Source organism: Phyllobates terribilis, unplaced genomic scaffold (assembly GCF_046119375.1).
Source record: "Phyllobates terribilis strain yellow unplaced genomic scaffold, ASM4611937v1 Scaffold_9__5_contigs__length_417890890, whole genome shotgun sequence".
Classification (NCBI taxonomy): domain Eukaryota; kingdom Metazoa; phylum Chordata; class Amphibia; order Anura; family Dendrobatidae; genus Phyllobates; species Phyllobates terribilis.
In genome coordinates, this window is record NW_027362769.1 from 389,038,317 (window position 1) to 389,061,178 (window position 22,862).

A 22,862-nucleotide genomic window follows, 5' to 3' on the forward strand; every position below is an offset into this window, starting at 1 on the left:
GGACAGCATGGGCATCGCCCTAGGAAGCATTTTGGACCCCCAGGTCACTGCTGTCAACAATGTGATCAGAGGTATTAAGCCACTTTTACAGGCTCACAATAAAACATTCAAAGACGAAACTGAAAGTGCTTTCCTATGAAATATGTTAAGGAACTTCCTTTCCAGGGTAAAAACTTTTGTATAAGGTAAAATAAATAACCAAAAAAAAAAAATACTCCTCCACACCTTGGGCTATGTTCACAAGTAGCATTTTTTATGCGTTTTTGCACTTTTGTATTGCTTTCAACCGTGAAAAATGCATTCACCGGGAAATGTCATTTTAACATTTTACAACCTTATCTGCCCATGTGCATAAAGTGCTGAAAAGACATGGGAACAGCATGGGAAAGACCCCTGGAAGCATCTCTGACACCTAGGTCACTGCCCAAAAGTGTGCCCATCAGAAGTAATTCTTGCCGCATCAGTCTTGCAAGTCCTTGTCCCAGGGCAGTGTTCAATTGCACCTCCCCCATTCCTTGCAATGCAAGTAGCCTGCCATCCACCCACCCCCAGGATGCAATACCATATGGCTTGCGTGATTGCACGAGAAATTGGGCCTTTTAGGCATGTGGAGGCGGAATCTGGCCACCACGTCATGGCTGCGTCGGTGGCTTGGTATCCATACTCAGTCCCCAGCCGCCTGGCGGCCGGGTGTCCACGCTTGGTCCCCAGCCGCCAGGGGGTGGCTGGGTGTCCATACTCGGTCCCCAGCCACCCCTATTTGAAGGACAGCCTAACCACAAACACGTGGACAAGTGAATGAGGCCACGAATGGTCCATCTGACTGACGCCGTCACACTGGGTTAATATTGTGGAAGCCGGGACACAGTTGGACACTGGGATGCAACACGTCCTCCAGACATAGAGGATTGCGGGTCCTGGGTCAATCAGGCTTTAACACAAAGTTCAGAAGGTAGACAGCAGCAGTGGTCGGCCTTCAACACAACGAGTAAATTATTCATGATCATGAGGCCATCCATCTCCTTAGCTTTCTTTTCCTTTGAATGCAAGCGCATGTATGTAGTAGCGGCTAGGCCTGAGGTGGTCAGGGTTTTGGCGCATATCCTACCTCCTCCGATGATTGCTGGATGTTTTCCTGCTACTATCCCAGTTCTATGACTCCTGTTAAAACAAAGCTTCAGGTGATGAATGATGGATGAGGTGGTGGCAAAGGAGAAAGAGCAGGAGGAACAGGTACCATTCACATCAATATCAGGCCAGTCAACCACACGTCTTGTAGGATATGTTTTTGTACCAAAAGGAGCAGTTCGGCTACACAGTTATAGGGCATGCAGTGAGTGCAATGCCTACTAAAAATTTCGAGGCACTCCAATGCCCCTTGGAAGTGACATGGAGGTCAGAGGGCCTTAACTAAACCGTTTTTTCCATTTATAGCAACTGGGTCTCCTGTACATTGTTGGCCTAAGCAGTGAATGGAAGGCATTCCAAAAATTATGAGGAACTGCAATGCCCCTTGAAACAGACGTGGATTACAGCGTACTAAAAACCTTCTACCCATTATTGGGGAGTGGGTCTCCCTTAGTGTTTGCCTATGCATTGAAAAGCAAAGCTGACAAAAATTAGGAGGAAATGCAATGCCCGTTGGAAGAGTCGTGGAGGTTAGAGTTAATTAAAAACAATATTTCAATGCTCCTTGGAAGAGCTGTGGAGTTCAGAGTGGTTTAACAAGACGGTTTTAATGCCCCTTGGAAGGGACGTGGAGGTCACAGTAGCTTAACAAGACGGTTTTAATGCCCCTTGGAAGAGACTTGGAGTTCAAAGTAGTTTAACAAGATGGTTTTAATGCCCCTTGGAAGAGACTTGGAGTTCAAACTGGTTTAACAAAATGGTTTTAATGCCCCTTGGAAGAGACGTGGAGTTCAGAGTGGTTTAACAAGACGGTTTTAATGCCCCATGGAAGAGATGTGGAATTCAGATTGGTTTAACAAGACGGTTTTAATGCCCCTTGGATGAGACATGGAGGTCACAATGGAATAAAAAGACAATATCAATGCCCCTTGGAAGAGACGTGGAGGTCACAGTGGTTTAACTACACGGTTTTAATGCCCCTTCGAAGAGACATGGAGTTCAGAGTGGTTTAACAAGACAGTTTTAATGCCCCTTGGAAGAGACGTGGAGATCAGAGTGGTTTAACAAGACTGTTTTAATGCCCCTTGGAAGAGACGTGGAGGTCACAGTAGCTTGACAAGATGGTTTTAATGCCCCTTATAAGAGACTTGGAGTTCAGAGTGGTTTAACAAGATGGTTTTACTGCCCCTTGGAAGAGACGTGGAGGTCACAGTGGAATAAAAAGACAATATCAATGCCCCTTGGAAGAGTGGTGGAGGTCACAGTGGAATAAAAAGACAATATCAATGCCCCTTGGAAGAGTGGTGGAGGTCGCAGTAGCTTAACAAGACGGTTTTAATTCCCCTTGGAAGAGAGGTGGAGGTCACAGTAGCTTAACTAGACGGTTTTAATGCCCCTTGGAAGAGACGTGGTGGTCACAGTGGAATAAAAAGACAATATCAATGCCCCTTGGAAGAGTGGTGGAGGTCGCAGTAGATTAACAAGACGGTTTTAATGTCCCTTGGAAGAGGGATGGAGGTCACAGTAGCTTAACAAGACGGTTTTAATGCCCCTTGGAAGAGACGTGGATGTCAGAGTGGTTTAACAAGACGGTTTTAATGCCCCTTGGAAGAGACGTTGAGGTCACAGTAGCTTAACAAGACGTTTTTAATGCCCCTTGAAAGAGACTTGGAATTCAGAGTGGTTTAACAAGACGGTTTTAATGCCTCTTGGAAGCGACGTGGAGGTCGCAGTAGCTTAACAAGACGGTTTTAAAGCCCCTTGGAAAAGTTGTGGAGGTCGCAGTAGCTTAACAAGACGGTGTTAATGCTCCTTCGAAGAGACATGGAGGTCACAGTAACTTAACAAGCCGGTTTTAATGCCCCTTGGAAGAGACATGGAGGTCTCAGTGGAATAAAAAGACAATATCAATGCCCCTTGGAAGAGTGGTGGAGGTCGCAGTAGCTTAACAAACTATTTTAATGCCCCTTACAAGAGCCATGCAGTACAGCATATTCAAAACATTATTCCCATTATTGCGGAGTGGGTCTCCCATAGTCTTTGCCTATGCCTTCCAAGCAAAAGCTGCCAAAAATTTGGACGGAGGAACTTGCAATGCTGGTAAACAAGAGCCATGCAGTACAGCATATTCAAAACATTATTCTCATTATTGGGGAGTGGGTCTCCCTTAGTCTTTGCCTATGCCTTCCAAGCAAAAGCTGCCAAAAATTAGGACGGAGGAACTTGCAATGCTGGCAAACAAGAGCCATGCAGTACAGCATATTCAAAACATTATTCCCATTATTGGGGAGTGGGTCTCCCATAATCTTTACCTATTCCTTCCAAGCAAAAGCTGCCAAAAATTAGGATGGAGGAACTTGCAATGCTGGAAAACAAGAGCCATGCAGTACAGCATATTCAAAACATTATTCCCATTATTGTGGAGTGGGTCTCCCATAGTCTTCTCCTATACCTTCCAAGCAAAAGCTGCCACAAATTAGGACGGAGGAACTTGTAATGCTGGCAACACGGACCATGGTCACTCTGGTAGTATAGTGGTGGTGGAGGTTGAGGATAAGGAGAAGAGCAAAATACAACAGAAATGAGGAAGCATATACCCATGAGTGGGTGTTAAGTGGTGCATGGGAATACACCTCCCGAAATAACACAGTGGATTTGACTTTATATTACTCTGCTGTCATTTGGTGGTGATGAGAAGTCTGGCCCAATCCAGCCCTTGTTCATTTTGATAAGGATCAGCTTGTCAGCATTGTCAGTTGACAGGCGAGTGTTTTTCTTTATGGAAAAAATACCAAAAGCTGAATAATAGAGATTTTTTACAGTGGAATGGCAAAACCACAGTTATTGTTTACTGGTGTATACCAGACTTTTTTAAAAATATAGATTTGCGGCTGAACCGTGAGCGACACACTCAAACTGTTTCTTTTTTATACCAAAACTGGATACTACAGAGATTTGACCCGTGGAACTGCAAAACCACACTGGGATTTGTCGGGCCTACACCAGACTATTTTCAACAGATATATTTTTGTGTCACAACAGTCAGGAGACACTACTGTTTTTTTTTAAGGCAAAAAATGTGAAAAACAGGATAATAGAGATTTTTTACCATGGAACAGCAAAACCACAGTTATAATTTACTGGTGTATACCAGACTCTTTTAGATATATAGATTTGCGGCTGAACAGTGAGCGACACACTCAAACTGTTTTTTTTTTATACCAAAACTGGATAATACAGAGATTTGACCCGTGGAACTGCAAAACCACACTTCTGTTTCTGTGGCCTATACCAGACTCTTTTCAACAGATATATTTGTGTCTGAAAAATCAGAGACACACTTTGTTTTTTTTTGGGGGGGGAAACAAATAGGTTAATAAGACAGGTATTTGTACAGTGTGAAGGAGGGAAAAAAAAAGAGGATTTAGATGAAAAAAAAAGATTTTTCCTGGCCCCTGAGACCGGGGGATAAGTCTAGCAATTTCAGAAACAGGAGCACACAGGACTGTAATGCAGCATTTGCTGGTATAACCACTGCGTCTCCTATACAGCCTGCCTGCCTGCCTGATATCTGGGATGGATATTAGTCCTGAGAAGGACTGTTTGTTTGATCTGGCAGCCTTTACAGACCCTACACTACATATTTAGCAGGAAAAATCTCTCCCTAGCTGAGCAGCACTGTCCCTGCACTGTCTAATCCGGAGCGACTGTGTCCAAGATGGCGGCGCCCTGTTTTAAATACTCAAGGTGACGCTGTGCGGCCAGCCAATCACTGTAATGCCCACAAACAACATGGCTGCGGCATTACAGTGACTGGCTGGCAATCCCTGCAAGTTCATTGGCTCTGTAAAGAGCGCCAAACATGCAGGGCGGAGACCCGAGCTCCCGCCCGAGTAACCCGGAAATGCTCGGTGCTCGCTGAACATCTCGAGTAGCGTGATGCTCGGGCGAGTACCGAGCAGTGTCGAGCATGCTCGCTCAACACTACTCCTTATTCATATATATAAACCTATAAAAGTCTCACTAAAAAGGGAAAACAATCCCAAATGGAGTAAAAGACCAAAAAGCACAGCATTCCCAGATCAATATCACGAACCTGAAGATACAGCATATAATATATAGTTGGGGATTGGCGGGAATTAAAGCAAACTGTGGGATCAGTTTGTAAGAAAGTAATAAATTTTATTAAATATACTAAATATACAGCATAGAGAAAAATCAGTTAAAAAATGGTTTGGGGTAAGAGAAATAGCTGCAGTGGCACTAAAACCAAAGTAACAAAAAATACATCACAATGAAAAGTAGAAACACAGAGGATCCTAGTCGACCTATATAGAGCTTCCTAATAGGGGCTGCTCTGACATGTTGCTGAGCAATATTAAATACCCTGCAGTGAGTCCAGAAGGTAAAATGTAACCTATTTCTATCTAATGTATGAGTCAAAAGAAGACTAGAGCAGAATATGAAGCGTGAAAATTACCTTGAGTCATGTTATAGTGTCAACTAGTGTTACTGGGGATCCGTGTAACAATCTCGTGCAGCAGCCTCGACGCGCGTTTCACCTTCCGGCTTCGTCAGGAGGCGTGGTTAGAAGTTTAAAAGCAGGGGCTTTTAAATGAATGAATCAGGGCCATCAGCGAATTGGCCCTCCTTTTCTTTTTGTTAGGTGGTCCATGTTTAGTTTGGATTTTAGGTCATTAATTTGTATATTGGTTGGCGGTTAGGGCAGATGTGCACAGAGACGGGCGTCAGTTAGGTTGGTCAAGGGATGAGGTGGTAGTTAGGAGGCTAGGTGTCCGAGGTACGAGTTGGCTGCAAGTGTTAACAGAATTTCATTGTTGAGCTCGATTGGATCGTTATCCAGAGGTATTGGTGTTGCACGTCGGGGGTTACGACCTTGGTGTTCGCGTCTGCAGGAATTTGGTCAAAGTCATGATGTGTTGCGCCTGTCGTTGTCCTATTCAAAGTTGAAGATCATTTGGTCAGATATTGTTCCTAGAAGGGTGTGGCGAGCTGCTAGATACATTGAAAAAATTAATAAAATAAGAATCAAAGTAAATAAGCAGGTGGGGAATTTTATAGCAAGAAATGGTGGCGTAGTGGTTAGGCATACGGATTTTGAGAGGGGGGATTTCTGCTTCAATGATGGCATGCATTTGAACGCAGTCGGTATTGACCTGTGGACCTTGAGGATTCAAGAGGGCATGGAAAGGGCACTTCTTTTGGTGGGGTGACTCGCATCATTGAGGAGTCAAGTGATGCTCGCTGTGATGGTGTGAAGGAATTCTTGGAGTTGGTGAAAAATTGTGGTGGGTGGTTTGTGCATCAAGTAGATGGCACCCTCCAATTATGTTTGGGATTTGATTATGGCCTGGCGGAGTTTTTTGTGACTCTTCAGGGTGGGGTCCCTGGGGAGTCAGTGGCATGTTAAAAGGTTTCCGGTGACGGAGGTGACCTCAAGCTGGTGGTCCCGGCTGGGGGTAATGTCAGAAGAATTTAAAATTATTTTTCATAACGTCAGGCCTTTTTGGAGCTCCAATACCTTCCTTTAACCAAAAGTTATTATTATTGTTATGTTTGTTATAAAAAAGGGCGATTTGGCCAATTTAATCCAACACTTGGGTCTGTCTTTATTCACGAGGGTTAAGGGATGGTTAGAAGGCGAGAAGTCGTGGTGGATAGACAGCCTCTACAATACTCGAGTCATGTTATTTCAGATATTTACTAAAATGTAATGTTTTTTAAAGAGTTAACGCTCCTGCAATAAACTTTATATACACTGCACATCCAATGTAAAAGAAGGATCAGTAATCCTATAGAATGGAAGTGATCTGCCACATATGAGGAAAGGGTTAAGCTTCCTATACTCAGGATATAAGGTGAAAGCATTTGGAGGAGTGTCTGATACTGGGAAGAGGGTTCTCCTGTTCTCCCACTCTATTCTACTAATCTAGGGGAGAAGATAATGCAAAAATATCTGCCGTATCTACAGTAATGGACGTCATCAGGATGTTCCTCTTCTTGGCTCTGGGTCCCTCAGGTCAGTGCGATATTACAGGGGTCGTCCACCGAGTAAGAGAATACGCTGGTGTCATGGAGAACGGGCAAAACTGGTGATGTAGATATTAATAGTCCTATAATCATTAGTCCGAGGGTCTTGGTTTAGAGGAGGATCAGACATTAGAGGGGTCTATTATGATATTTACCTAAGCTGTAATGGATATTGTAGGGTGTGAATGGCGTCTCTGCCGTGTGCGGCTGGGGCTCTGCATCGAGACGTATCACATAAGTCCACGTGCACATGGTCAGTATTTTCCATCAGTATTTGTAAGTCAAAACCAGGAGAGGAACAATCAGAGGAAAAGTATAATAGAAACAAGTTTTGTCTTACAAATACTGATGTAAAATACTGAATGTGTGAATGTGGAGCAATCCTCAGACAAGTCATGCAACCAAAAGCATCTGTGTGACTTGTCTGTGATTTGCTGTCGTTGGGATATTTTACAGTTCTGATTTAGCAATGAATAAGATGTGGACAAATTGCAGATAAGTCGCAGTTAGGAATAAAAGCATTAATAGGAAATCTCGCTATAACTGCCTCACACTGTGCATGCTCCAGGTTATGGCGAATTCTGAGCCAGGACACATATTATAGGAAGGAGGTCAGCACTTTTAGGGCTCTTTCACGCATTAGTGTGTACGGTACGTGTGGTGACAGTTTCCACATGTACTGGAGACACTGACACATGTAGACCCATTATAATCTGTGAGTGTGTGCACGTCACTGTGTTTCCATGGACCGTGTGTCCGTTTGCTCCACACACTGACATGTCCGTTTTTTCACCGCTGCATTGGTCCCAAAATGTCTCACACTGTACATACACGGATGACATCCATGTGTTATGATTGTGATATGGACTGGCACCTGGGAATCAGTGTACAGTTAGCACTGTTCCCAAGTGCCGGATGCTGAATGCTACCCTCATCATTGTCCCTTGATCGCGCTGTGAATAGCACGAGCAAGGGACAAAGTAGTAGTGTCTGCTCCCGCAGTGTCCATGTGTAAAAATAAGAATAAAATTATAAAATCCTTATACTCATCTGTCTGGAGATGTCCCCCGCTATAATCCTCTGACCGCTGACGCAGAGGAGCCGGGGAGAATAACTCACTGCAGCGAGCAGGGCCCTGCACTGAGCGTAGCTCACTGAGTGACAGGACACCGCTCCTGGGCTCAGAGCAGGTCAGGGGCCTGCTCGCTGCAGCAATTCATTCTCCCCGGCTCCTTGGCGTCAGCGGTCAGAGGATTATAGCGGGGGACATCACCGGACAGGAGAGCATAAGGATTTTATAATTTTATTCTTATTTTTACAGTTGGACACTGCGGGAGCAGACACTACTACTCCTAACATTGTCCCTTCCTGGTGCTGATCACAGCTCGATCAAGGAACAATGATGAGGGCAGCGTTCAGCACCCGGCGCTTAGGAACAGCGCTAATTGTACCTCTGATGCCCCGGCGCTGGTACGTGTGCTCCTGATGCGGCACACGGACACTGATATCTCCGGTACCGGAAATATCCGAACATGTGAAGCCGGCCGTAGGCTGCATTCACATACTGTGTAGTCGGTGTGAATTTTCCACAGAAAAAAAAATCTCCTGCATTTTACAGTACAGTAAAGTGGATGCATTTGGGGTTTTTTTTGTACTGAATCCGTGCTGAAATTGATTTTCTTTATTAAATTCCCAGCAGGTCATTTTCTGTCCATTACTTTTTGGTGCAGATTTTACCCTTTCATTTTGATATGGACCCTTAAACTGCCGACCGGGGATTATATTGTTGCATCTTTGCAACAAAAATGGAGCATAAAATGCACAAAAAAGTGCAATAAAATATGAATTTAGATGCAGAAAACCTGGGGATTTCTGTTAGTAATCCATGACTAAAATCACTAAGTACGGAACATGTGAACACTGCGTATCCAATATATAGACGCAATGTTACAGTCTTGTGTGTTAGAAGAAAAGTTCTGTTTTTAATGACTATTTAGCCGTACATATGACTATTTATTGGACTTTATTCCTTGTGGTTCTTTTGCAGGCTTAGTATATTTTTACTTTTAGCTACTTTTGCACTATATGGCCTCCAATGCGATATACTTGTATATGTCTGTTTTTTAACTTTTACAAGAAAAAAAATGAATGGTTTTGTATCAGTCTGCTGGATCCAATTTTCCTCCATGTTTAGTCCATGTGTTCATTATTATAATCAGTGAAATCTGTTTTTCTTGTGTGAAAAAATACAAATTAAGCTTCTCCTACCCATTGAACAGTAGAAAAGCGGACAACACATAGATGGCGTCTGTAAGCTGATTTTTATCATGGACCTATGAATGGGAGATTTTGATCAGTAAATTGGATCATAAGCAGACGAGTCTCCTCCCAGCATCAGTCAGTATAGAGATTACTGCAATAGGACCACCAGATTATTAACTGTCACTAATCTTTGCCTCCACAGAGCTTGTTCCTGTATTATAACATTTTTTGTACATTGATACTTTACGCTCATACACCAGATAAGTATGAGAGACCTGCAGTGTATATTCGCCATTAATACTGTGCCAGTTGTGCGTCATTAGCATACAGCCAGACTTGGTCGGTTAGCAATAGAATCGCTATATTGCTACTGCAGTGTAACAAGTCCATCTGAGGTGGGCAAAATTTTCTGCGATACTAATCCTGCAAAGTTTTCTCAGCAGGGAAATACCTGTGCAGGAGAAATTGAGGAAAATAAATCGAAAGCGCTTTCTGAGCGTGGTAAATTGTGATATAATAGTTGATGTAATTATGAATGAATATTGCTCGTCTGAGCAGGTTGTGCAGTGCAGACTCAATACTATAAGTCGCTTTAACCAAATGGTAATCCCTTCAATGGCATGCCGCTCATCCAAAAGTAGCAGGGGATAGCTTTCCTTGCCCAAACAAGCCCCTGCACGTGGACGTGGTGCAGACAGAAAGATCTGGAGGCGCTTCCTTTTCTAGGAGGGACCCTAACAGGAATTTCAGATGCAGATGAAATATCCAGCAGGAATGAGAAAGTATTTTCTATATTTATTCACCAGCACTCGAGGTGCAAAGGCTGCGCCCACATACAAGTGCACCAAATAAAAAACGTAAAAAAAACATTGCACAACGTGTTTCAACTTATAATCCTTTGTCAGGTGCCTAAGGATATATAATTAATGGCAACTATTTATACTTGTCTTCATTACTTTTGGGTTCGGTTTCCCACAGAAGAGATTCAATCATTATTACTCAATTTTCTGAGGATCTTATAGGATAAGATTTCAGCTAAAACTTGCTAAAAAAAAAGACCCGATTTGTTAAACTGGTACAAAAATAAAACATTTGTGATAGAAATTATTATATATAAATAGCACGCTGCCAATAATTTTGATCAATTTTGATTTTATAGTTATCACATGCTATTCCTAGCATCTGTTAAAAATAGTCACTTGCTTTGGTAACCAAATTCTTAGGTACTACATATGATCCACCCGAGAAGACACATCCCATGATGCCCGTCACTATATCTCCCCGCTACTGACCCTCACTGCGGTCACAGGGGCAGGGTCCTCTTCCCTCTGTACACGTCTGTCATTGTTAGTTTGCCTACCTTAAGTGATATCTGTATCTTGTATGTAACCCCGTCTCATGTACAGCCCCATGGAATCAATGGCGCTATATAAATAATAATAATAATATTGTATCTCACCGCCGCTGTCACCCCTCGCCATCTCAAACCGCAAACAGGGGGGAATGGGACCCCTATGGATTACATTCACCATGATCGTAAACGCCTGGGGGCCTAGCATTTCCCTCCTAGTATTGTCAGAGAATAAACCCCCCTAATTGCCCCCCAAATGGTGAGTATAACGAATGGAATTTTTACTGAACTGATTCCAGGGTCTCGTTGAGTTCCTCTGGATATGGAGTGCCCATTCTATATATCCGGTAGGACTCCTCGGTGTTGAGGACTGTTCTACTTCCGGCAGAAGGAGGGATTTGCTCTATTGGTGCGACTTGTATAGAGTCAAAATTCTTGTTATGCGTTGGAATAATGTGTTTGGACAGACTTTGTTTTAAAAACCCTTGTTTGACATTATGTCTATGGCCATTCATGTGGCTCCGCAGCGGTTGCATGGTGCGACCAACATATTGGAGCCCGCAGTCACATGTCACTACCAGGGCCGTATTTGGAGTTTCTGCTGCCCTAGGCACTGTCAGTGGTCGCCCCCCCCCGGTCACGCCTACCCTCCCCCCCACATCGTGCCCCCCTCGCATCCAATATCTTCCCCCCCATCGCGGCCGTTTCCCCAAGTTTCATGTAGCTTCTCCCCCCCATTCCATGTAGCAAATATAAAATATATGATGCGATGTTGCTGCCTGTCTCGCGGTCTTTCTCTTTTCACACTGCAGTGCGGTGGACAAGAGAGCATTAACTGGTTAATCATGGGAGCGGCCCACACAGAACTGGGCTGCAGCAGACACTGCAGCATTGCATATGGGCTATGGGCCTGATACAGCCCATGTCTGGAATTCAGACCCCACTGTGTCGCTGCCATCATGTCTGACCAGTGACAACAGTCACAGACTAGTCAGACTCCTCAGAGTCTGAGACTAGTCAGAGACTCAGGCAGTCTGGGCTCTGTCAGGCTGGCACTGCTGCCCGCTGGCTGTACTGTCTGTGCACAGCACAGAACACAGTACCGGCGGCAGCTGCTGACTGCGCGTCTGCGCCTAAACTATGATCCCGCCGCCTGCCTCGCCGCCTGTCGCTCGCCATCATCAATTATGCTGCAGAGCAGACTGTCTGCAGAAGCAGCAGCTCCTCAGCCAGCATCATGCGCACCACGGCAGACTAGAGAGCAGGGGCATACATAGGAATCATGGGGCCCCATAGCAGAAGGTCTAATTGGGCCCCCCCCAAAAAAAAAAAATTTAAATAATTGTCGGGGTCACCAAAGATCAGATCTCACAACTTTCCATCCTTTACATAGCAATTTTCCTCTTGCTGACATCCTAGATCTCTCTTTCATTGCCCCATAAATTGTGATGCCAATAAAAGGGCCCCCCAAACACAGTATGAAACCCCCATGGTGAATTCCTCCACATGCACAGTATAATGACCCTACTGTACCCCACCTCAACTCCCAGGGTAAAGAATGCTGACCCCAACACAGTATGATCCCCCAACTGTGAGCCGCTAGAGAGGATGGTACATAATAAGGGAGGGTGTTATACATAATAAAAGATGAAACTATATAACTAAGGATGGCGCTATACATAATAAGTGAGTACACTATATACTAAGGGACTGTGCTATACATAATAAGGCTACATTCCTGCATCTATGTGCAGTGTCGGTGTGCTGCCCTGTTTTACCGACGCATTGAGCATGTCCTATTATCCTCAAAATCGGATCAGAACAGGACATTCTCTGACCCTCTTAGATCTCATTCTCAGATACGTGATTTTCATGGATGTGTCAATGGATCTATCAAATTCTACGAGTCCGTGGACCATCCGATAAAAAGATCTGGCAGCACACGGACATTTCACACACATGTGAGACTGTGGCCTAAGGGATTTTACAGATAACATTATCACTCCAAGTCACACAGTGCAGATACAGAATAATACTTACATCCAGGCACTTACCGCTGACGTCTCATCTGATCAGAGACGGTTTCTGCTGCTTCTTCTCCATCTGGTCAGACCTTCATGTCGACATCTCCCAGCCACGACTCGTCTTGTCACGATGATCTCCAGCCTAAAAAATAACAAGGTCACATATTGTATGTATACATGTGTCTCCCCCGCTCTGCGTCCTCGAGTACAGATCTGTAACCCCCCATTAATATACTATTAGCCACTTAGTAATCAAAATATAAAGTGATAAGCAGCACTGTGCCCCCCATTAACTATAATCTCCACCAGCCAATAATATAAATTATTCAGTCTCTGTGACTCTCCCCAATTAACTGTAAGGCTATGTGCACACGGAAAACATACAAGGCTTTACAGTACAAGCAAAGTGAAACCCCCATCATTGCTCTCTCCCAGCACCCCCATCATTGCTCTCTCCCAGCACCCTCGTCATTGCTCTCTCCCAGCCCCCATCATTGCTCTCTCCCAGCACCTCCATCATTGCTCTCTCCCAGCACCCCCATCATTGCTCTCTCTCAGCACCCGCATCATTGCTCTGTCCCACCACCCCCATCATTGCTCTCTCCCAGCCCCCATCATTGCTCTGTCCCAGCACCCCCATCATTGCTCTGTCCCAGCACCCCCATCATTGCTCTCTCCCAGCACCCCCGTCATTGCTCTGTCCCAGCACCTCCATCATTGCTTCTCCCAGCACTCCCATCATTGCTCTCTCCCAGCACCCCCATCATTGCCTCTCAGCACCCCCATCATTACTCTGTCCCAGCACCTCCATCATTGCTCTCTCCCAGCCCCCCACCATTGCTTTGTCCCAGCACCCCCATCATTACTCTGTCCCAGCACTCCCATCATTGCTCTCTCCCAGCCCCCCACCATTGCTTTGTCCCAGCACCCCCATCATTGCTCGCTCCCAGCACCCCCATCATTGCTCTCTCCCAGCAACATGTCATTTGCTCTCCCCTTCACCACCATCCCCATCATTCCTCTCCCCAGCCCTATCAGCCCCATTATTGCTCTTCCCTAGATTTCTTGATAGGGCGTTGATCCAGGGAACTAGTCTGATTGTCGTATGGAGTCGGGAAGGAATTTTTTCCCCTAATGTGGAGCTTAGTGTTTGCCACATGGGTGTTTTTTGCCTTCCTCTGGATCAACATGTTAGGCTATGGGTTGAACTAGGTGGACTTAGTCTTCCTTCAACCTTAAAAAACTAAAAAAAAAAAAAAAAAAGTGATGCTCTCTATGGTGGTGAAAAATTGTGGTGGGTGGTTTGTGCATCAAGTAGATGGCAATTATGTTTGGGATTTGATTATGGCCTGGCGGAGTTTTTTGTGACTCTTCAGGGTGGGTCACTGGGGAGTCAGTGGCATGTTAGAAGGTTTCCGGTGACGGAGGTGACCTCAAGCTGGTGATCCCGGCTGGGGGTAATGCCAGAAGATTTTAAAAATATTTTGGAAAACGTCAGTCCTTTTTAAAGCTCCAATACCTTCCTTCAACCAAAAGTTATTATTATTGTTATGTTTGTTATAAAAAAGGGCGATTTGGCCAATTTAATCCAACACTTGGATCTGTCTTTATTCATGAGGGTTAAGGGATGGTTAGAAGGAGAGAAGTCGTGGTGGATAGACAGCCTCTACAATACTCTAGTCATGTTATTTCAGATAGTTACTAAAATGTAATGTTTTTTTAAAGAGTTAACGCTCCTGCAATAAACTTTATATACACTGCACATCCAATGTAAAAGAAGGATCAGTAATCCTATAGAATGGAAGTGATCTGCCACATATGAGGAAAGGGTTAAGCTTCCTATACTCAGGATATCAAGTGAAAGCATTTGGAGGAGTGTCTGATACTGGGAAGAGGGTTCTCCTGTTCTCCCGCACTATTCTACTAATCTAGGGGAGAAGATCATGCAAAAATATCTGCCGTATCTACAGTAATGGACGTCATCAGGATGATCCTCTTCTTGGCTCTGGGTCCCTCAGGTCAGTGCGATATTACAGGGGTCGTCCACCGAGTAAGAGAATACGCTGGTGTCATGGAGAACGGGCACAACTGGTGATGTAGTTATTAATAGTCCTATAATCATTAGTCCGAGGGTCTTGGTTTAGAGGAGGATCAGACATTAGAGGGGGCTATTATGATATTTACCTAAGCTGTAATGGATATTGTAGGGTGTGAATGGTGTCTCTGCCGTGTGCGGCTGGGGCTCTGCAGCGAGACGTATCACATAAGTCCACGTGCACATGGTCAGTATTTTCCATCAGCATTAGTAAGTCAAAACCAGGAGAGGAACAATCAGAGGAAAAGTATAATAGAAACAAGTTTAGTCTTACAAATACTGATGTAAAATACTGAACGTGTGAACGTGGAGCAATCCTCAGACAAGTCGTGCAACCAAAAACATCTGTGTGACTTGTCTGTGATTTGCTGTCGTGTGGATATTTTACAGTTCTGATTTAGCAATGAATAAAATGTGGACAAATTGCAGATAAGTCGCAGTTAGGAATAAAAACATTAATAGGAAATCTCGCTATAACTGCCTCACATTGTGCATGCTCCAGATTCTGAGCCAGGACACATATTATAGGAAGGATGTCAGCACTTTTAGGGCTCTTTCACGCATTAGTCTGCACGGTACGTGTAGTGACAGTTTCCACATGTACTGGAGACACTGACACACGTAGACCCATTATAATCTGTGAGTGTGTGCACGTCAGTGTGTTTCCATGGACCATGTATCCGTTTGCTCCACACACTGACATGTCCGTTTTTTTACCGTTGCATGGTTCCCAAAATGTCTCACACTGAACATACATAGATGACATCCATGTGTCATGATTGTGACACAGACTGGTACCTGGGAATCAGTGAACAGTTAGCGCTGTTCCCAAGTGCCGGATGCTGAACGCTGCCCTCATCATTGTCCCTTGATCACGCTGTGATTAGCACGAGCAAGGGACAAAGTAGTAGTGTCTGCTCCCCCAGTGTCCATTTGTAAAAATAAGAATAAAATTATAAAATCCTTATACTCATTAGGGTTGAGCGAATATATTCTGTCCGAGTATGCTCGGGCCGAGCTCCGAGTATTTACAGCTGCTCGGTGATAAGGCTAAATCACTCCCGTGTGTATGATTTGCAACTGTTTGACAGTTTTATTACATCTGAGGAATGTGTAAGAAATAGACATTCCTCACATGTAATAAAGCTGTCAAACAGTGGCAAATCATACACACGGGAGTGATTTAACCTTATCACCGAGCAGCTGTAAATACTCGGAGCTCGGCCCGAGCATACTCGGCGAAAGGGTTAATAGAACATACTCTCTCAACACTAATACTCATCTGTCCGGAGATGTCCCCCGCTATAATCCTCTGACCGCTGACGCCGAGGAGTCGGGGAGAATAACTCGCTGCAGCGAGCAGGGCCCTGCACTGAGCGGAGCTCACTGAGTGACAGGACACCGCTCCTGGGCTCAGAGCAGGTCAGGGGCCTGCTCGCTGCAGCGAGTCATTCTCCCCGGCTCCTTGGCGTCAGCGGTCAGAGGATTATAGCGGGGGACATCACCGGACAGGAGAGCATAAGGATTTTATAATTTTATTCTTATTTTTACAGTTGGACACTGCGGGACCAGACACTACTACTCCCAATATTGTCCCTTGCTGGTGCTGATCACAGCACGATCAAGGGGCAATGATGAGGGCAGCGTTCAGCACCCGGCGCTTGGGAACAGCTCTAATTGTACCACTGATGCCCAGGCGCTGGTGCATGTGTTCTAGATGCGGCACATGGACACTGATATCTCTGGTATCAGGTACCGGAAATGTGCGTTCACATACTGTGTAGTCGGTGTGAATTTTCCACAGAAAAAAAATCTCCTGCATTTTACAGTACAGTAAAGTGGATGCATTTGGGGTTTTTTTTGTACTGAATCCGTGCTGAAATTGATTTTCTTTATTAAATTCGCAGCAGGTCATTTTTTGTCAATTACTTTTTGGTGCAGATTTTATCCTTTCATTTTGATATGGACCCTAAAACTGCCGGCCGGGGATTATATTGTTGCATCTTTGCAACAAAAACGGAGCATAAAATGCACAAAAAAGTATAAAAAATATGAATTTAGATGCAGAAAACCTGGGGATTTCAGTTAGTAATCCATGACTAACATCACTAAGCACGGAACATGTGAACACTGAGTATCCAATATATAGACGCAATGTTACAGTCTTGTGTTTTAGAAGAAAAGTTCTGTTTTTAATGACTATTTAGCCGTACATATGACTATTTATTGGATTTTATTCCTTGTGGTTCTTTTGCAGGTTTAGTATATTTTTACTTTTAGCTACTTTTGCACTATATGGCCTCCAATGCGATATACTTGTATATGTCTGTTTTTTAACTTTTACAAGAAAAAAAATGAATGGTTTTTCATCAGTCTGCTGGATACAATTTTCCTCCATGTTTAGTCCATTTGTTCATTATTATAATCAGTGAAATCTGTTTTTCTTATGTGAAAAAATACAAATTAGGCTTCTCCTACCCATTGAACAGTAGAAAAGGGGACAACACATAGATGGCGTCTGTAAGCTGATTTTTATCATGGACCTATGAATGGGATATTTTGATCAGTATATTGGATCATAAGCAGACGAGTCTCCTCCCAGCTAGTGTTGAGCCACCCCCGTAGTGTTCGAGTTCGGTTCGGTTCGTCGAACACCCGTGTGTTCGCCGAACTGTTCGTCGAACTGTTCGTCGAACACCTTCGAACACCGTTAAAACCAATAGCAGGCAAACAAAAACACATAGAAACACATAGAAAACACCTTCAAAGGTGTCCAAAAGCTGACAAACTGCTCAGAAGACACAACTAGCACATGGAAAAGTGACAAGTACATATAGTCATGCGAAAAGAAAAGAGGTGGAGGAGTAAAAGGAGGGGGAGACACAGATATAGGCATGTCATGCCCTTCTAAAATCCAAAAAGTGAGAAGCCGACACGTTCAGTCCGCTCCTGCCCGTGCCACCTCCGCGTCGCCGGGTTTGTGCCAGAGCCGCGGTGAACCCTGACGGCCAGCCCCCCTCTCCCAATACTGGTGCCTGTCCGCTGGTGGGTCGAGCGAGCCCCCCTGTGGTGGAGGCAGCTCTAAGCTTTTTAATTTAAATTGTCTCTCTAATTTGAATGAATACACTTTAAATCCATTTACAAGGATCTATTGGAGGGCAAGTCTCATGCCAGCAGCCGCGTAATTCCAGCTCCAGTAGCGTCCACTAAAGCTGCTGCAGTTAAAAAGCTTTTATAAGGATCGAGCTCGGCTGTCCACCGCAAGGCATCCTACTGCCAGTCCCAGCCCCTATGCCTTGGGGTGCCTCCTGATGCTCTTCACTGAGTATCCCGTGGTCCCGAAGCATTTCCTTTGAAAAAATTAAGTGTCCAAACTACAGGTGGTGTAGCTTGCTTAACAGCCGGGAAAATCCGCTGACTAGCAGACACTGCTACTAGGCACAAAGTATTTCCTGGGCTAGATGCAGTTAAAAATTTGTAATTAGATACTCTCGTTGGATGCTGAGAAAGCATTCCATAGAGTCTCCTGGCACGCCATATATGATTCTCTTAAAAAGCTTGGGGTAGGGGTCTAGGGGACCCTTTTATAGCCAAAATTACGGCCCTGTATCACAATACGTCACCTAGGCTGAAGATAAATGGAACTGTAGCACCCTGAGGGCTCGGTTGCTACAGAGGTATTGCACCTCACCCAGAAGTGTGATATCTCACTCTCAATTAAGGATGGAGTGTGGATCAGGACCCGACACCTGCATGCATTACACCACATTGCCGTGGGGCAGGGCGACCAATATGCCCCTGAGATGGGCACGACAGTCCCTGTCCCTGGCTGGAGTGGGGGGAGGGAACACTGAGGAAGGGGAACCCTGTAGTGCAGGAGCAGGGAGGAAGCAGTTCCTGGGTGCATTGAGAAGGGAGTATAAAAGGTGGGCACCATCTTAGTTCAGTGCAGAGAAGTCTGAGCAGAAGTGGCAGGGAGCAGGGGCTCTGCATGAGCTCTGCTCCGGAGGCGGGCCTAGTAACAGAGGCCCAGGCCTGGAAGAGGGAGAAGGAAGGAAGAGGAGCGGAGAAGGCTCCAGGAACGAGGAACGAAGGGATCCCAGGGGTGCGGACGGGCGAGTCGCCACCGCACGCCCGAATCCACCTGCGTGGAGGGATCAGGCCAAAGGGGGAGACCGGTCCCCGAAACTAGTGGAGGCAGGAAACGACCCTCAGCTAGAAACAGGAGGCTGTGACATTTTATGTGGCGCAGCCCCTCGCTACACCCGCTAGGAAGGCACCACATATGGTCAGGGAAACTGGCGCCAAGTTTACCAAGAGGAGGCCCGAGGCAGCCGGACAGAAGGGTTTGTAAGAAAGGCCAGACAAAGGACACACAAAGGGGGTCCTGTGAAGCGCTCCAAAGTTATCTGGGAGTTGTCTGAGCCCCTCACCTGGTGAGCACAGTACGACGTGGGCAGCCGTTACCTGCAGACGTGGTCTGGATAATAAGAACTGTGAGTAAAGGCCCTGGACTTCATCACTGACTCCGTGTCGTTACTGCTGCTGCCCTGCACCATCACCCCCATCCTCCGCATACACTGCCCTGAGGCTATACTCCTCCCGTGGGGAGTTATGCTACGCTCTGCTGCACCCACAACACCAGCCTCAGCGGTCTGCCCTGGAGCGGCGGTTCACTCTGACCGCAATCCACGGGTGGCGTAGTCGGACATTTAAACATCAAAACCACATAAATAGTTCCGCCACTGGTTTGACCGCCCTGAGCCACGGAACCGGGTCGCCGCCACGGAGACTACAACCACCAGCATCCACCAAAAAGGGTCCGGCTCCGGGTGTCCCAAGGCCCAGGGGGCGCGTCAGAACATTTTCATCACCTTTCACAATCACCAATGGGACAAGGCAGGGATGTCCTCTGTCCCCTCTCTTATACATCCTAGTGACGGAGCACCTGCTCTCATCAATTCGCCATAACCCCAATATTAGGTGGATTGAGGTGGGAGGCACCGAGTACAAGTGCTCTCTATTTGCTGATGATGTCCTAGTATATATCACTCAATCACATATATCCATCCATGCTGTTATGGCTGAAATAGATCACTTTGTTACATGGTCAAATTTTAAAATCAATGCAGCGAAGTCTGAGGCCCTCGATGTCTCCCTCCCCAAATCCATATAGGATTCCATCCAGTCCAACTTTCCCTTTGCCTGGCCCTCACAGGGTATCAAATACTTAGGAATTCCTATTCATAGAGACCTCTCCCATCTATGTTATCTTAATTTTGGGCCCTTTATTGAACAACTCCATACAGACCACGGTTGGCAAGTTAGAACTGTAAGATTCACTACGTGAACCACTGGTGTTTTGTGGAAAAGCACATGTACACTGTGTTCCAAATTATTATGCAAAAAGTGTTTAGGAGTGATAAGGGAAGAATTTGTTTGTTTGTCAGTTAAACTCATTGATGGTGATGTGTGTCAGGGCTCTTTATATCACTGTAAGCAATTGCAGACACCTGTGCTAATTAGTTTGGCAGGTGTGTCCAATGAAAGGCAAGACTACTTAAGAAGGCTGTCTCACATTATTAAGCAGCCTACATTTTCTGCCAAAATGGGAAAGAAAAAGGATGTGTCGGCTGCTGAGAAGCAACAAATTGTGGAGTGTTTAGGTCAAGGCATGACTACAATCAACATTGTGCGATGATCAGGATGAAGTGTCTTGGCAATCAAGAAGTATGTAGCTGATTCACAGTACACACGTGTGCGTGCTGATAAGGGCAAATTGAGGACTCTTTCCTACAGGCAATTACGTCAGGTTGAAAGAGCAGCGGCAAAAAAGCCTTGTCATAGCAGCAGACAAGTTTTTGAAGCTGCTGGTGCCTCCAACGTCCCCCGAACAACAAGATGCAGGGTCCTTCAGAGGTTTGCAGCTGTGCATACGCCATCTTGTCGACCTCCTCTATCCACTTCACACAAGCAGAAACGGCTCCAGTGGGCCAAACATTACATGAAGACTGATTTCAAAACTGTTTTGTTCACGGATGAGTGCCGTGCAGCGCTCGATGGTCCAGATGGATGGAGTGGAGGATGGCTGGTTGATGGACACCCCACGCAAACACGGCTACAGCGCCAACAAGGAGGAGGTGGAGTAATTGTTAGAACCTTGCTGTTAGGTTTTTTTTCCTTTGCTGGTCACATGACCTTGTTGGCCTATTTAATCCTGCTCCGCCCTTCTGGCTTTGCTGGACTTCATTGTATATCTACTTTCTAGCTAGCCTGTGCTCTGTATCTAGCTCTGTTAGTTTGCTTGGTCTACGGACCTCTATGTTCTATCTATTTTGTTTGTTCGTCTGTCTGCTACTATTTCTGTTAGGAGGTGTCCCATATTCCTCCCAGTCCTTAGTACTTGTAGGGATTCCCTCCCCACATCTATAGGTCTCCGTACAGACTAGATTAGGACTTTAGCAGGTCTGATCGCAGGATCAGGTTCCCTGTTACATCGTAGGGATTCAGCTGAGTCCTATAGTAGGGACAGATCTCCTCTCTTTCCTTAGCTTTGGTAGCAGAACATAACAGTAAGTCCAGCCTGCAAATTCTCTAAGGAAAGATTTTTTTTTTTTTTTTTGTTCCATCATGGTGTCGGTTCAGGATTTGGCTAAACACCTGCAGGGACTCTCTCTGGAAGTGGCCGAGCTCCGTCAGCACGTGAGTAACTGTCCTGGAGCATATTTCTTGGAGCCTAAGGTATGTTTGCCGGATTTATTTTTTGGTGAACATCGAGAATTTTTTTCATTTAAAAATGCTTGCTTATTGTATTTTCGTTTGAGACCCAAGTCCTCTGGGGATGAATCCCAGCGCGTAGGGTTCATAATGTCACTTTTGCACAAAGAGCCTCAGGAGTGGGCCTTTTCTTTGCAACCTAGTGATACATGCTTCAGATCAGTGGATAGTTTTTTTTCTGCTTTAGGATTATTATATGATGATCCTGACCGTGTGGCATCAGCTGAGACTGAGTTGAGACGTTTAAAACAAGGATCAGGTAATGTGGAAAAATATTGTACTCATTTTCGTCGTTGGTCCACTCAAACAGGGTGGAACGATTCTGCTCTGAAAAGTCTATTTCTTGCTGGGCTCAGTGAAAGGGTTAAAGACCTGCTAATTGCTTATCCCACACCTGAGGATTTGCAACAGGCTATGCAATTAGCTATACGGGTGGATAGAAGACTGCGTGCTAGGGTTAATGAGAGCAAATCCTCTGCTATGTCAGTTTCTGGTTATGATAATGTGTGTACTAACAGTGGTGAACCGATGGAGATTGGATCGGTGGCACCTCGCTCTCAAGAAAAAGACCGTCGTTTTTCGGACGGCTTGTGTTTCTATTGCGGAAAATCTGGTCATTTGATTAAAGGCTGTGAGCTTCGTATGAAGAAAGAAAAAAAAATGGTCAGTCACGCCCGTATTGCCTGTTTAAATTCCAAGGGTATATTTTTAGCTGCTTCCACGATTGCTCAGGAAAAATTAATGGAATTTTGGGTGTTTGTTGATTGCGGGTCTACACTGAATGTAATTGATGGGGGATTCGTGGAAAAACTCAATTTAAAACCTGAACCTTTATCATCCCCCATTGCTGTGGTTTCTGTGGATGGCTCCCCTTTGAAGAATATTACTCTCAAGGTCTGTGAATTTCCTTTCACTATTAATGGTGTTCACCATGAGAAATTGGATTTGGTAGTGTTGAATAACTTGCCTTCTCCAGTAATATTGGGTTTGCCCTGGTTAAAATTTCACAATCCTGTACTGGATTGGTCTACCAGTGAAATTAAAGCCTGGAGCCATAAATGTTATGACAAGTGTTGTAACGGGCGTATTGCAGCTTTGGATAGGGGAGAATTGCCTGTTCCTATTCAGGATTTTTGTAGAGTTTTTTCTGAGAAAGAATCGCAGGTTTTGCCTC

General features: G+C 45.1%; 1 gene segment (V, D, J or C); it reads left to right on the forward strand.

Annotated features, from left to right (window-relative positions):
- Nucleotides 1–14,669: 14,669 nt before the first annotated feature.
- The window catches only part of LOC141162499 (Ig mu chain C region-like), a 489,780-nt gene continuing 481,587 nt past the window's right edge, over nucleotides 14,670–22,862 (forward strand). Inside the window, 1 exon segment of the C gene segment in view lies at nucleotides 14,670–14,834. Within this exon segment, the coding sequence occupies nucleotides 14,789–14,834 (46 nt within the window).